Genomic DNA, 15,183 nt, shown 5'->3' on the forward strand with positions numbered 1-15,183 from the left:
GGGCAGTGTGTTGCAGAAAGCTGTTCCTTCTAAATATGAAAATATAATAACTGATCTTATATCTGCGAAGAGGGGGCTGGGAATTATTTGCGGCTTTGGGACAGGTCATCTAATCTGTTTGCTTGAGAAGATCTGCCCTTCCACATACTCAGCTTGTCGGTGGATAATTACCCCTCACAGATCATTGTCTCCATGTTTTACACTGAGACAATTGTCGTGAAAGGGTAACACCCAGAATCGAAGGAACGGTGACATGAGCATTAACGCAGGTGAAGTTGAAAGATTCCTGGACACCCACCCAGATTTTGCTAGGCAGTATTTTGAGAAGAAAATGGGAAATGGGACCCCGGTTGCCACGACAAATAGCCACCAACGCTTGGAAGAGTTCACTGGGCTGGGCCAGGAGGAGGAGAGCGAAGCGTTTTTTGAGCTGATCCAAGATATGCAGGAAAGCATCAACATGGAGAAGGTCGTCTTCAAGACCCTACGGAGAATCAGTGCCCTGATCCATGCCGACCGGTGCAGCCTCTTCATGTTCAGGCAGCGAAATGGGACCCCTGAACTTGCAACCCGGCTGTTCAACATCCATAAGGAGAGTGCACTAGAAGAATGCTTGGTAGCCCCAGACTGCGAAATTGTCTTCCCTTTAGACATTGGTGTTGTGGGGCACGTTGCGCAGACCAAGAAGACCGTGAACATCCCAGATGTTGGTGAGGTAAGGCTACCAGTTTGTTTGCCAGTTTGTTTCTGGGACCAGTTCAAGGTGCTCTCATTAGTACTACTTAAAGCCCTAAACGCCTTAGGCTAGGGTTACCAGACATCCCCATTTCCCGGGGACAGTCCCCGGATTTGCAAATAAGTCCCCAGACAAATTCCATCCCCGGATTTCATCTAGTGTCCCCGGGAAATGCAGTCTCAGCAGCCCAGAGCAGTTGGCTCTGGCTGGCTTCAGGAGCTGCTGGGAAGTCCCCATAAGATGGTGGTGCAGGGACTCTAAGACGCAGCTTCCGGGCTGCTTCCACCTTCCCTGACCCCAGCAACTAAGCTGCGAAGGGAGGCTTCATGCTGCCTATCAGAGCAGCCTCCCAATGCCTACTTGCGTGCAAGCAGGAGTGGGGCGGGGATCTCTCCCTTCCCAGCCGAGGGATCCCCGCCCCCTCCTGCTTACATGCAAGTAGGAATGGGATTGGGGCTGCTACGGTGGCCTCGCTGCCACCACTCTCGGCCCTCCTTCTCCGCCTTCCATGCCTGACCCACTGCGCACCGCTTCCCCACCACCACTGAAGAACCAACAACTCAGGGGCTGCCCAGCTTCATGGAGAAAGGAGATAGAAGCCTCAGAGGAAGGGGAAATGTGGCGGTTGAGGTCAAGGCGGTGGCCACCCCTCTGCCACTGCCATCACTGAAGCATCAATGTCCCGAATGTGTAGTATTGATTGATTGATTGATTGATTGATTGATTGATTGATTGTGTCCCCGGATTCATTGAAAAAAATCTGGTAACCTTACCTTAGGCCCCAAATATCTGGAAGTCCACCTCCTTCCCTACAGACCTTCTTGGGTGTTAAGTTCAGCAGAGGGAGCCCTCTTGGTACTTCTACCATCCTCAGAAGCTCAGGGGTAGAAGTGCCTGGACAAGGGCATTCTCTGTGGCATCTCCTAGGCTATGGAATTCCTTCCCCACGGAGGTGTGACTGGCACCTTCATGGTATAATTTCTGATATATGCTGAGAATGGACCACTGTCCCCTGGCCATTGATACCTGATATATGTGTTTTCAGGATCCACCCTCTTCTTGTTAACTGTGATTTGTCTTAACTGTTTTAACATTTAATTTTAAGTTGTTGTGACCTGTCGTGAGTCCTGCTAGGAAAAGGCAGGTAATAAACTGAATCATTATCATCATCATTATGTATCATTTGTTGCTCCATTGGTGGTAGGCCAATGGATAAGACTGTACTATTATTTATATTCGAAAAGAGTTATTAATCGGAAATCTCGACAGGCCATCAGTGCTATCTAGGATTACTTCACTGTTAAGCAATTTTTTATTTTTATTTTAAAAAAACTCGGTCATTTGCTCATCGCAGATCTATAGGTAGAATAACCAAATAGTCTATCCCACAAATAACCAAAAGCCTATATAACCATGATATCTTTGTGTTCCCCTTTTCTCCAGTCAGTGGAATGTTCTGGGCCAACATTACTGTATAAACTTCCTTTGGAGAAGAGAGCAGTCTAGGATTACAGGGTCCACAAGACATTATTTATAAGTGCAGAGTTAGAAGAGGAGTTACAGGAGCACAGACACTAGCATGCTGCAGTAGCATAACAACGCACCCTTCAATATGCCTCAGATGAAAATAGGAACATTTTCATCCGAGGACTGTTGGAGGTATGTCTGCCCTCTGTGTTTTTAAGCTGTTCTTATATTTATCTGTAAGCTACCTTGAGACCCTGTCTGGGGGGAAAGGTGAGGTACAAATAAACATATAGCAATAATAGATAGGTAGCCGTGTTGGTCTGCCATAGTCAAAATAAAAAAATTCCTTCCAGTAGCACCTTAAAGACCAACTAAGTTAGTTCTTGGTATGAGCTTTCGTGTGCATACACACGGCTACCTATCTACTACTGGAACCATGGAAGGCACCACATTGAGCCGTATGAAATGGAAGTCCATCAACCTCACCAAGAAACCTGCACAGGTACAGACTGATATCTTCTTTCTTACTAAATGCAAGAACCTGGACATTATACCCAAGGGTCTTAGAATTAAGAACCCTCTACAATCCACGTATCCCACTGAATATGCAAGAGGTATCTGAAGAAGTGTGCATGCACACGAAAGCTCATACCAAGAACTAACTTAGTTGGTCTTTAAGGTGCTACTGGAAGGAATTTTTTTATTTTGAATATAGCAATAATAACAATAATAAATACATAGAATGAAATAAGACTATCCCCTCTGTCTAATACACCCCCTCACAGCCCTTCGCCTCCCTCCGCTCTGGCACCTGGGGCTGACTGCCACCCTCGACTCCCACCGGCCCTCTTCCTTTGAAGCAATTGCACCTCCAGCCCTCCTTTCGCCCCACAAGGAGCCCTCATGCTTCCTTCCCAGTGCCCCTGCCAGTGGTTCCCTCAGCCAGCGGCCCCTGACCACTGGCTGGGAAAAATCGGGGCACCCTGGGATCAAGGCAGAAGCTGTAACAGTTTTACTCATTCCAGGGCCATTCCAGCAAAATCAGGACTGTTGGAGGATATGTTACAACCACCATAGAATTGCAAACACTGCCTCTTTCCAGAAACGTCTAAGCCAGCCTGCCTTCCAGCTTCAGGGAGACGGGTGGCGCTGTGGTCTAAACCACTGAGCCTCTTGGGTTTGCCGATCGGAAGGTTGGCGGTTCGAATCTCCGTGACGGAGTGAGCTCCTGTTGCTCTGTCCCAGCTCCTGCCAACCTAGCAGTTCAAAAGCACACCAGTGCAAGTAGATAAATAGGTACCGCTGTGGCGGGAAGGTAAACAGCGTTTCCATGCGCTCTGCTTTCCATCATGGTGTCCCCTTGTGCCAGAAGCGGTTTAGTCATGCTGGCCACATGACCTGGATAAATGCTAGCACCCTCGGCCTGAAGCAAGATGAGCACCACAACCTCATAGTCGCCTTTGACTGGACTTAACCATCCAGGGGTCCTTTAACTTTTTTTTTTTAAAAAAACCTTTTTACTGTTCAACTCTTTCACCTGCAGTTTGCATTCAGACAAAATTTGTTTGAGCCCCCACCTCACCCAGCAGGTAGGTGTGACCTGAATTCTTGATCCCATGAATAATCAATCAGCTGTCTGCCTGAGAAAAGAAGCTTCAAAATAGGACAGTATGGTTGCACCAGGTCAAAGATCTGTTGTGATTTCAGCATAATTTACTTATTGTATATGTTCTGTGATGAATGGAATGTAGAAAGACTAGCCTATCTCAGACATCTCTACAGCTAGATGGGTTAGTTCAAACTTATAGCCTGCTTAATTTTGTAGTTAATTTTGTAATTATGCCACATCTGCCCTGGAGGGTCCCTCAACCTTCTGGAGTGGATTTAGGAGGTGGGGGCTGCAAGAGGGAGGGGGAATCACTCAAAATTGCTTACCTACTGTTCTGTTGATGAGAGCCTTACTATCAGCTAAGCGACACTGTCGGATATAACTGAAGGTTTTTGAAATAAGTGAAAATCCAGTATTACTGGAGCTCATTTCTAAGACTTTGTAAGCTTTCAGAAAACCGTTGTGATGGGAAAGTTAGACTTGTTCAATTTGCTGTGTGTTTTTCTGCTACTTTTAAGGTATTTGTGCATCATGTCATTTCTATCTTATTCATTTTGAAAAAGCTGAAATATAACTGTTTGTAAAAAAAAATTATTGTAATTTTTAATTAAAATCAACAGTGTGACCATTTTAGTACTTTTGTTGATGAACTCACCGACTACACCACAAGGAACATCCTTGCAACCCCAATCATGAATGGTAAAGATGTGGTTGCTGTGATCATGGCAGTGAATAAAGTCGGAGGTCCATTCTTCAGCAGAGCAGATGAAAGTGTAAGTGTGAATACAACTTGTTAGGGAGAATCTCCTTGCCCATTAACACTGCCTATAAGCATTATAGCATCGCCACACCTTGTTGAACTGATTGAAGCTTTCTTAATGTTCCCAGATTTTCCTGAAGTACCTCAATTTTGCCTCTTTGAACCTGAAAATTTATCATCTTAGCTACCTTCACAATTGTGAAACTCGAAGAGGTCAGGTAAGGAAAAAAATATTTCTGAACGCAAGGTGTCTTTCCCCCACTCGGCCCAAACCTTCTTTAGATAAATAGCAACTGCTGTTTCTGCCCCTAATTTGCCTGGTCTTCTTCTCCTACTCTTGCTTGTCTGACGATGAGGGCCAATATTTTTTTAAGTCAAAAGCTGACATATTTATTTCCTGCACACATACCCAGTTTGAAATTTCAAACAGTGCTCTTGGAATCTGCTCTGTTGTCGAATCAACTAACATGTCGATTTGCTGTTCTGCAGGTTTTGCTGTGGTCAGCCAATAAGGTATTTGAGGAACTGACTGACATTGAAAGGCAATTCCACAAATCATTTTACACAGTGAGAGCATATTTGAATTGTGACAGGTATTCTGTAGGCCTTCTGGATATGAGCAAGGAAAAGGTAAGCTAAGTTTCTAAGATTTTTTTATTAAGAGTGATAGAGAGCATGCTTTGCATGGAAAAGGAATCTAGTCCAGTCCTTGGCATCTCCAATGTATATACATTATGATGATGATGATGATGATGATGATGATGATGATGATGATGATGATGATGTAATAATGTCACACCTGGAAATATTTAAATCATGGGAGGCATTCACTTTTTGTTTTGTTTTTTTGTTTTTTGTCTTCATGTGGCCAAAACTGACCTTCTGAAATAATATTTATCTCCCTTTCCAGGAATTCTTTGATTTATGGCCAGTTCTAATGGGTGAAATTCCCCCTTACTCAGGACCTCGGACTCCAGATGGCAGAGTAGGTCTTTAAACTGACAATAAATATCTCGTTTCACCACTTGGTCACTTGCTATGAATTCCCATTTCTGTTCTATTTGTAGGAGATCATCTTTTATAAAGTCATTGATTATATCTTACATGGAAAGGAGGAAATCAAAGTCATCCCGTAAGTAAAAAAGAAATGACCTCATGGGCAATGCAAAACTATTTAAGGTACAGGAGCCTTGTTCTCTTTTTCATCTGGCCACTTTATTTGCAAAATATATTTGTAAGATAACATTAGGAACTCTTATTGAATCATACCCCACAACTGTCCCAGGAAAAGCGGGACACACCATTTTTTCCACACAAGAGAACAGCAGCCATTTTGGGTTCTGCAATTTCTCTGTGAAAAGAACACGGGGGGGGGGGGCTGCGATCTCATGTGGGTCGTGTGACTCGCCCATGAACATGGCCCAGAAAACATGCAACCCGGTTTTTGGCCTGGACATGTTGGAGGGTATGAAATGTTAGAAGGGAAAGTATCAGGAGGCTGGGATTGCAGTAAAGTTCTTTAAGAATTTCAGCACGAGTAATTTAAGTGTGTTCTGTTTGTAGCCAATCCTAATTTGATCAACGTTTTTGTGCATTTTCCTTTCCATTTAGAAATCCTAAGCCAGATCACTGGGCATTGGTTAGTGGCCTTCCAACATACGTTGCAGAAACTGGTTTCGTAAGTATTTACATTAGCATATTTCCATGATTCATCAAGACAACGTTGGCCAAGAGCTAAAGAACCATGGGATGACTTCCATGTGACCAAAAGAGCTTTGGACTGGTTCTTCTCAAACAGCCCCCGCCTTGTGCCACATAGCAAGTAGCCATCTTGAAATGAAGGATAGTTTCAAAAGTAGTTTGTGCTGTGACCTGGAGGTTGTGCAAGACCTTGGGTGGTCTTGGTAGGAGTGCTTTGGATCAGATGGCTTAAATAATTAAATAATTGTGTGTTGAGTCCCCTGCTCTACACTCTCTATACGTATGACTGTACAGCCATCTATTCCAGCAACAAAATCATCAAGTTTGCTGATGACACTACGGTGGTGGGGCTCATTTCAGGAGGGGATGAGTCCGCCTATCGGGACGAGGTGGAGCGGCTCTGTGTTTGGTGTGGAGAGAACAATCTGGCTCTTAATACGGCTAAGACCAAGGAATTGGTGGTGGATTACAGGGAAAAAAAGGCGGACATTCAGCCCTTGTATATCAACGGGGAACGGGTGGAGAGGTTGGCGGAATTCAGGTTTTTGGGAGTAGCTATCGATCAGGGCATGACTTGGAGCGCACATACCACTGCTCTGGTGAAGAAGGCCCAGCAGAGAATTTATTTCCTCAGACTTTTAAAGAAGAACAATCTGAGTGAGAGACTGCTGGTGTGCTTCTACCGAGGCTCCATAGAGAGCATTCTTACATACTGTATTTGTGCTTGGTTCTCCAGTTGTACAGCTAGGGAGAGGAAGGTGCTCCAGAAGGTCATAACCACAGCCCAAAGGATTATTGGTCATCCTCTCCCATCTTTGGAAGAACTGTACGGTTCCCGTTGTCTTAGGAAAGCAAATAACATCCTGCAGGATTCATCTCACCCGGGACACGGTCTGTTTGCACTACTGCCTTCTGGCAGGAGATATAGAAACATCAAGTCAAAGACAAATAGACTGAAAAACAGTTTCTATCCAAGAGCTGTGGCCTTTTTGAATGCTGTAACTCGATAGTGTGACCTGGGAGTTTGATGGGTGTGGTGTGGGTGTGGCTGGAATGTGGTTTGTTTGGTTGTTGTTGTTGTTTTGCTTTTGATGTTTTAAGGGATGGCATCCAATTTCGTTGCACTTTGTACAATGTTGCACTTGTGTAATGACAATAAAGAATCTATTCTATTCTATTCTATTCTAATTCTACTTTAGATCTAATTAACAGCATGTAAAAAATACAGATGGAAACTAAACATTTCTGCATTTTTTTAAAAGATTTGCAACATTATGGATGCAGCTTCGGATGAGATGTTTACATTTCAGGTACTGTAAGTGTGTGATGGTTTTCATTGCTGCCTCCTGTATAATGTTGCGAGCCTCCATCCATAGTTCTTCAGGCACTCTGTCCACCAAATCTAAATCCTTAAACCTGTTCCTCACTTCCACTGTGTATTCATAAGGGATTTGATTTAGATTGTATTTTACTGGCCCATTGGTTTTTCCTACTTTCTTCAGTTTAAGCTTGAATTTTGCTATAAGAAGCTGATGATCTGAGCCATGGTCAGCTCCAGGTCTTGTTTTTGCTGCCTGTATAGAGCTTCTCCATCTTTGGCTGCAGAGAATATAATCAATCTGATTTCGATGCTGCCCATCTTGTGATGTCCATGTGTAGAGCCGTCTCTTGTGTTGTTGGAAAAAGAGTGTTTGTGATGACCAGCTTGTTCTCTTGGCAGAACTCTATTAGCCTTTGCCCTGCTTCATTTTGGTGTTCTGGTCCATGGGGTCACGAAGAGTTGGACACGACTAAATGACTAAACAACAACAACAAAGTGTGTGATTGTAGCTGTTCATGAGGGGTCCCCCATTGGTGTATCTTGGGAAGAAGGAATGAATGCTAAATCCATTTAAGTTTGTAATGCAGAGCTATGCTCCTAGCTTAAATATGGTACTGTCCATACGACATCCTCCTTTACCTTGGGTGAATAATAATATCACTATTATATTGGGACAATGTGCAATTTATAGTGACACATACTTCGTATGTTGCTTTAAGGAAAGTCCTGTTGATGAATCAGGGTGGATCATCAAAAATGTTCTCTCCATGCCAATAGTCAACAAAAAGGAAGAGATTGTTGGTGTTGCTACCTTTTACAACAGAAAAGATGGGAAGCCCTTTGATGAACAGGATGAAACACTAATGGAGGTGGGTTTCTTTATTGGAGCTGGAATTGAAAACAGATGTTCTTTTGCCCCATCTTTTTGTGCCTGCCAAACAGCCGTGTCACTCTTATGGTAATATTTTATTCTCTTGTTAATTATGCTGTTTTAAATGTGCATTTTATATTTGACTTCACTTAGCAATTTTTTGTGGGTTTTTTTAAAAAAAGTTTTTTGTTAACTTTGTGTTAAATATGTATTCTGCAGTTGACTCCTTTGTAATGTTTCCTTTTGAAATCTTTAAGATAATATTTTAGTTTTCCATTAATTATGTTGCTTTGACAGATTGGTTTGTTGATATTTTATTGGTGTTTTAATATACTGTAAACCGCTTTGAGATTCTTCTTAAAAATATAAACCGGTGTAGAAATGAAATGAATAATAATAATAAAAAATAAATAAATAAAAGACAGTTGATTGCAAAATACTAACACAATTCTGCAATAAACCACCAGAGTTACCGTAATCTTGTACTAGCCTTAGGTTCCTACTCCATGCAGTATGCAAATAAATAGTTACCTGATGTATGGAGCTAGCCTCCATTTCTTAAATGTTGGTCTCCCACTTCTTTTTATGCTACTTCCATCAGTACCCAACTCTGCTACAAACCCATTTCACCTTCAAGTTGTACCGTATGTCTCTCACACACCTTTAGGCCACTCTTGAACTGGCTTTCTGTACCCTACCGTGCTCATTTAAACCTTCCCCTTGACTTGAGATAGTTACTGATTCTCCCCAGCTATTGTATCATCTTTTGCTTTCTCCAGCTCCTCTTCTCTTTGATTGTCTACAATTAAACCTTGTTCCAAATCCATGGTTTTATGTGCATTTCCCTTAGCTTCTTCTGCATATCATCTTCAAAAAGTCATCAAAATAGCCTTCATCTGTTGGGATATGAGAGCTCACCAGCTGCGTGATAGCAGCACATTGTTTACATCATGTGATTCTTATGATGTTACTGAGCGTGAGACAGGACGTCCTACGCTGCTCTCAAGGTTGTGTTCTCAGTGTAACTTGAGACCTTCCTGTCGTTGCCTTCTCATCAACCAGGAGCCCTCAATATGTGTTTGGACTGAGTTCCTGAACAACATCTGGAGAGCACTGGGTTGGCAAAAGCTGCTCTAAAGCCTTATCTCTTTCTTCTTTGATTTATCATTCAGAGGCAGATTTAGGGCTGCAAAACTGGTTCCACCACACAGGGTACAGGAGCCAAGGGGGCATCTTCCTGCCTTCTTTCCAAAGGCTAGTAAATGCTGGGCTTTGGGAACAAGGCCTGAGGGCTCTGACAGGGTCCTCGGGTCCGCCTGTCTCCTTCCCAACGCCTAGGTAACGCTCGCCTAGCTTTGGGAAGGAAGAAGGAGGGCTCTAGGACCCTGCGCCTCCCTCCCAAAGCCCAGTGAGCCCTCACCAGGCTGTGAGAAAGCAGCTTTGGGTTGGTGGTCGTGGGGGAGCATCAAATTTTGGCCTCGCACAGGGCACCATATTACCAAGGTCCACCTCTGTATCATTCCCTCCAGTAATGGGCTTGTAGTTGTTCTTTTTAATTTGCTGCTGGTTTTTTAAAAAAGATTTTTGTTTTTAAAATCATGATATTGCTAGTGTGTTTTTAACCTGTGGTGTTAGCCACCTCGGCCATTTCCTTGACTGTAAAAAGGCAGAATAAAAATCCTAATAATAGTTAATAAACATGTACATATCACCACCGTATTAGTACTGTTCTTTAAGAGACATCACTGAGATCTGGGAGAAGGAGAAGGGCCAACTCCTGTGCAGCTGTAATAATAATAATAATAATAATAATAATAATAATAATAATAATAATAATAATATTATTTATACCCCGCCCTCCCCAGCCAAGGCCGGGCTCAGGGCAGCTAATAAGCAATAATAATAATAATAATAATAATAATAATAATAATAATAATAATAGTAACTTTTGTTTTATTTCCCAAGTCCTTGACACAGTTCCTTGGCTGGTCTGTGCTCAATACGGATACCTACGATAAGATGAACAAGCTGGAGAATCGAAAGGATATCGCACAGGACATGGTGCTCTACCACGTGCAATGCGACAAGAATGAAATACAAGCAATACTGGTATGGTTTTTAAAACCCTTGGTTTTTTCCCCTCACTCCAAAACCACTTGTTAATATTTTAAACATTCAAATCCAGGCTTCTCCCCATTTCGAATGTTGCCAATCAGTTGAAATTAGTGTTCTAGGACCCCCCCCCCCCAATTTTTTTTACTTTACTCATATTTTTGGGGAAACCAGTGTTGCTTTCATCATGTCACAAAAACTGGCAACACTGAAATAGAAACTCACACATCCATGAGCCCTGATATCTTGCAAACACATGACAAATATCCAAGTAACACACAAATATGTGTAATAAAGGCCCGACAGATTTTTGTTTTCATTTTTTCACTGGAAAGCAGCATCAGAAGTCTGCGGTTTTGAGCAGAGTAGGGGGAAGTGGAAATGGCTGCCCCTTTCATGTTGACCGTTCTCCTAATTAAATCATCCCCACAAACCGCTTTGCCCCCCAGCCACCTGGGTTCTAGATCATAGCTGCCAAAACGTCTTGGCCCATCTCTGAGTGTTGTCAGCCATAATTCAGCTTGTATATGTCTCCACAGCCGACACGACAGAAGCTTGGGAAAGAGGTTGCTGAGTGTGATGAGGAAGAGTTGACTGCAGTTCTAGTGAGTGTCCACATGGCTTGTTCTGGGTTAATACCCTTCTTTTGAAATTTCACAGTTAAACTTGCTCCCCTGCCAAAGTCATACAACACAGATTATAATATAACCAGGGGAAACATCTCCCCCAGCAGAGCTGGGTGTGCAAGGTGTATCAGCAGAGTCCAATATCAAATAATATGATCAATACTATTGGGATGGACAATAAATGGCAAAAGTGGTGTTGTCTCCCAGCCCAGCTCCTGGCAGCTGGTCAATTTTTATGGTGCAGCTTTTACATGTAAAAAAGCAAAATTGATTTTTAGTGTGTGATTCCCCCAACCAGCTCTGTCAGCAGAAGGACTTCTGCTGCTTTAGGATGTGTCTTGCAAGCTTGAATGCTTGTGCAGATGGAACAATTGGAAGAACGCAACACTAATTCCACCTGTAAAAGAAGAATAGAAGGGAAGGGCAGTTGTTCCTTACTTTAATGTTACTTCTTGGTTGAGTGTTGGTTTTATTATCAATCTTTTTCACTCACGTGGAGGTTGGGTTGTGTAGAAAATTGCACACTTTGGGCTCCTAAGAATACAGGGTAACTAAACTTTCAGTGGGACGCAGGTGGCACTGTGGGTTAAACCACAGAGCCTAGGGCTTGCTGATCAGAAGGTCGGCAGTTCGAATCCCCGCAACAGGGTGAGCTCCCGTTGTTCGTCCCTGCTCCTGCCAACCTAGCAGTTCAAAAGCATGTCAAAGTGCAAGTAGATAAATAGGTACCACTCCGGTGGGAAGGTAAACGGCGTTTCCATGCACTGCTCTGGTTTGCCAGAAGCGGCTTAGTCATGCTGGCCACATGACCCGGAAGCTGTACGCCGGCTCCCTTGGCCAATAAAGTGAGATGAGCGCCGCAACCCCAGAGTCGGTCACGACTGGACCTAATGGTCAGGGGTCCCTTTACCTTTACCTTAATCTTTCAGTAGCTATTTCAATTGCTGGCATCTCTGAATAAACCAAAAGTGGTATTGGCACAAAATCTTAAAACAGGAAAGCAGAATGAGTGATGTGTCTTAGATCCCAAGACCAGTTTGACTCTCAGGCTATTAGTATTGGATATATTTATTAATGAAATTTGTGCAACAAACGTTATTTGGGCAACCCCATAACAAAGTTCTCTTGGCAGCCTACATGAAATATCCATTGGCCGAAAGAGACGATAATCTTTGGCAATTGATTTAGCTCCTTTGTAGAAGCAAAATTTGCCCTCCATCACAGCAGTAAGCAGTGCCAACACAAATATTATTGTGCTGATCACATATGAGCGCATAAAAATAATTAGCTCAGCAGCCGCAGTTCGGGAGATCTTTGAGAAATTCTTGGTACTTGGTTAGTGGGACTTGCGCCACTTCAACTAATGCTGCAATTCTCCCCCTGCTCCAGAAAGAACAACTTCCGGATCCTGCACAATTTGAGATCTACGCTTTCCACTTTTCTGATTTGGAATGGACTGAACTCGACCTTGTGAAATGTGGCATTCAGATGTATTATGAACTTGGAGTGGTGAAAAAATTCCAAATTCCACAGGAGGTAAGCGACAACTTTAATCTGTGGGCTAATTCTCTCAGTTGTCCACATGAGGATATTGTATGCTGCATATATTTTCCTTTGACCTGTTGTTTGTCTGTAACGTATTTTGGTCCCTTGACTATTAAATCCTGATTGATTGACTGGCATCTACCCACTTCTCCCAAGCTCCATAAAATCCATCAGACAGCAGCAGCAGCAAACTGCATGAGGAACCCACACTCTGGTAGAGACTTGCAGCCATTTGGGGGCTGCGATTCTTTCCTCTGAGACCTGATGTGCCCCAAAATTTTCACAATTAGAACATCTGAGGTCTAGGGAAAACTTGTATATACTTTCCCCTCTCCTTAGTAACTTTCATTTAATTTATTGCAATGAAAACTTTGCTTAGCAGGCAGATTCCAAAAATACAGTGGTGCCTCGCAAGACGAAATTAATCCGTTCTGCGAGTCTCTTCGTCTTGCGGTTTTTTCATCTTGTGAAGCACGGCTATTAGCGGCTTAGCGGCTTAGTGTCTATTAACGGCTTAGCGGCTTTAAGAAAAAGGAAACCAACTCGCAAGAACTCGCAAGACGTTTCGTCTTGCGAAGCAAGCCCATAGGGAAATTCGTCTTGCGGAACGACTCAAAAAACGGAAAACTCTGTAGTCTTGCGCGTTTTTCGTCTTGCGAGGCATTCGTCTTGCGAGGTACCACTGTACTCCAGAAAGTGAGGCAGCGGTTTGTTTTTTTGTTTTTTTGTTAACCCCCATCCACCCCTTATATTTTATGACAACTATCTCATCTGTTTCTGGGTGCAGAGTTTTCAAAACCTGCGCTTACTAAAGTTCTGTTTTCCCAGGTCCTGGTGAGGTTCATATATTCCGTCAGCAAGGGTTACAGAAGGATCACCTATCACAACTGGCGCCATGGCTTCAACGTTGCACAAACCATGTTCACACTTCTCATGGTATCTCGGCCTTTACTGATGTTTTTCCTTCCCAAGATGCTCTTTCAGCTGAGATCAACTGCCCTTTCTTTACATGACTTTTATCCTCCCATCGCCTTGACTTAGACTGCCTTTGTCCTTAAATGAGCAAAGAATAAGTCTTACTAAAGGAAGAGTTATCAGCCTTTTCTGATGGTTTGCATAAGAGACTGTTTGTCTGTTTTTGCAGAATTTTAATCCCACTCTTCAGCCCCAAAAGCTCCCAATGTGGGAGTTTAGAGCCCCTACTGTCAGGTTTACACAGTGCTTCTCCCCCCCAAAAAAAAATGTTTAGGGGTACTTTCATTTTCCTACTCATATTAAAATACTGCCCCTCAACGAGGCCAAACTTAGAGTCATAAAATGTTTTGGGGTATGCGTACCCCTGCGTTCCCCAGGGAAAAAAGCACTGGGTTTACAAACTAAAGGACACACACACAACACAAAAGGAAAGTGGGCTGTGTCTTTTTTGTGAGAGGTGGGGAATAAGCAAACTCCGGTGCAAGTTCTTGGTTACAAGGTCTTCTAATGGCTTGAGAGCAGTACATGTGAAAAGGATCTAGGAGTCTTGGTTGACCACAAACTTGACATGAGCCATCAGTATGACGCGGCAGCTAAAAAAGCCAATGCAATTCTGGGCCTCATCAATAGGAGTATAGCATCTAGATCAAGGGAAGTAATAGTGCCACTGTATTCTGCTCTGGTCAGACCTCACCTGGAGTACTGTGTCCAGTTCTGGGCACCACAATTCAAGAAGGACACTGACAAACTGGAACGTGTCCAGAAGAGGGCAACCAAAATGGTCAAAGGCCTGGAAACGATGCCGTATGAGGAACGGCTAAGGGAGCTGGGCATGTTTAGCCTGGAGAAGAGGAGGTTAAGGGGTGATATGATAGCCATGTTCAAATATATAAAAGGATGTCAGATAGAGGAGGGAGAAAGGTTGTTTTCTGCTGCTCCAGAGAAGCGGACACGGAGCAATGGATCCAAACTACAAGAAAGAAGATTCCACCTAAACATTAGGAAGAACTTCCTGACAGTAAGAGCTGTTCGGCAGTGGAATTTGCTGCCAGGGAGTGTGGTGGAGTCTCCTTCTTTGGAGGTCTTTAAGCAGAGGCTTGACAACCATATGTCAGGAGTGCTCTGATGGTGTTTCCTGCTTGGCAGGGGGTTGGACTCGATGGCCCTTGTGGTCTCTTCCAACTCTATGATTCTATGATTCTATAATGATCAGTTAGGGTAGAAAAGTTGAAGGAGAGTAGGGTAGAAAAGTTCAAGGTGCAAAAGTTGCTGGTCTCTCAGCTGTTATGAGTGGTGCTGTATCTGTGCTTCTCCTTTAACATCTGCAGCAGCTTCTAGCTAATGTTTTCTGCCTTTGCTGTCCCATCTATGAAGCGCTTAAGAACTCAGAAGGGTCTGTGGAATAAGTTTATACAGCCAGTGGAATCAAACAGTAAAAATATTCCTGGGCTATATACTAC

General features: G+C 43.3%; 1 protein-coding gene across 1 annotated transcript in view; it reads left to right on the plus strand.

Annotated features, from left to right (window-relative positions):
• Positions 1-253: 253 nt before the first annotated feature.
• Positions 254-15,183, plus strand: part of PDE6B (phosphodiesterase 6B) — a gene marked incomplete at its 5' end in the record, with an annotated part of 34,488 nt that continues 19,558 nt past the window's right edge. The window contains 13 exons of the mRNA XM_081176325.1: positions 254-715; positions 4,433-4,585; positions 4,701-4,790; positions 5,062-5,202; positions 5,483-5,557; positions 5,640-5,704; positions 6,184-6,250; positions 7,536-7,583; positions 8,314-8,463; positions 10,431-10,574; positions 11,117-11,182; positions 12,593-12,739; positions 13,577-13,684. Of these exons, the coding sequence (XP_081032451.1) occupies positions 254-715; positions 4,433-4,585; positions 4,701-4,790; positions 5,062-5,202; positions 5,483-5,557; positions 5,640-5,704; positions 6,184-6,250; positions 7,536-7,583; positions 8,314-8,463; positions 10,431-10,574; positions 11,117-11,182; positions 12,593-12,739; positions 13,577-13,684 (1,716 nt within the window). The remainder of the gene's footprint in view (positions 716-4,432; positions 4,586-4,700; positions 4,791-5,061; positions 5,203-5,482; positions 5,558-5,639; positions 5,705-6,183; positions 6,251-7,535; positions 7,584-8,313; positions 8,464-10,430; positions 10,575-11,116; positions 11,183-12,592; positions 12,740-13,576; positions 13,685-15,183) is intronic.

This window comes from Podarcis bocagei, assembly GCF_964188305.1.
Source record: "Podarcis bocagei genome assembly, chromosome: 17".
NCBI classification, from domain to species: domain Eukaryota; kingdom Metazoa; phylum Chordata; class Lepidosauria; order Squamata; family Lacertidae; genus Podarcis; species Podarcis bocagei.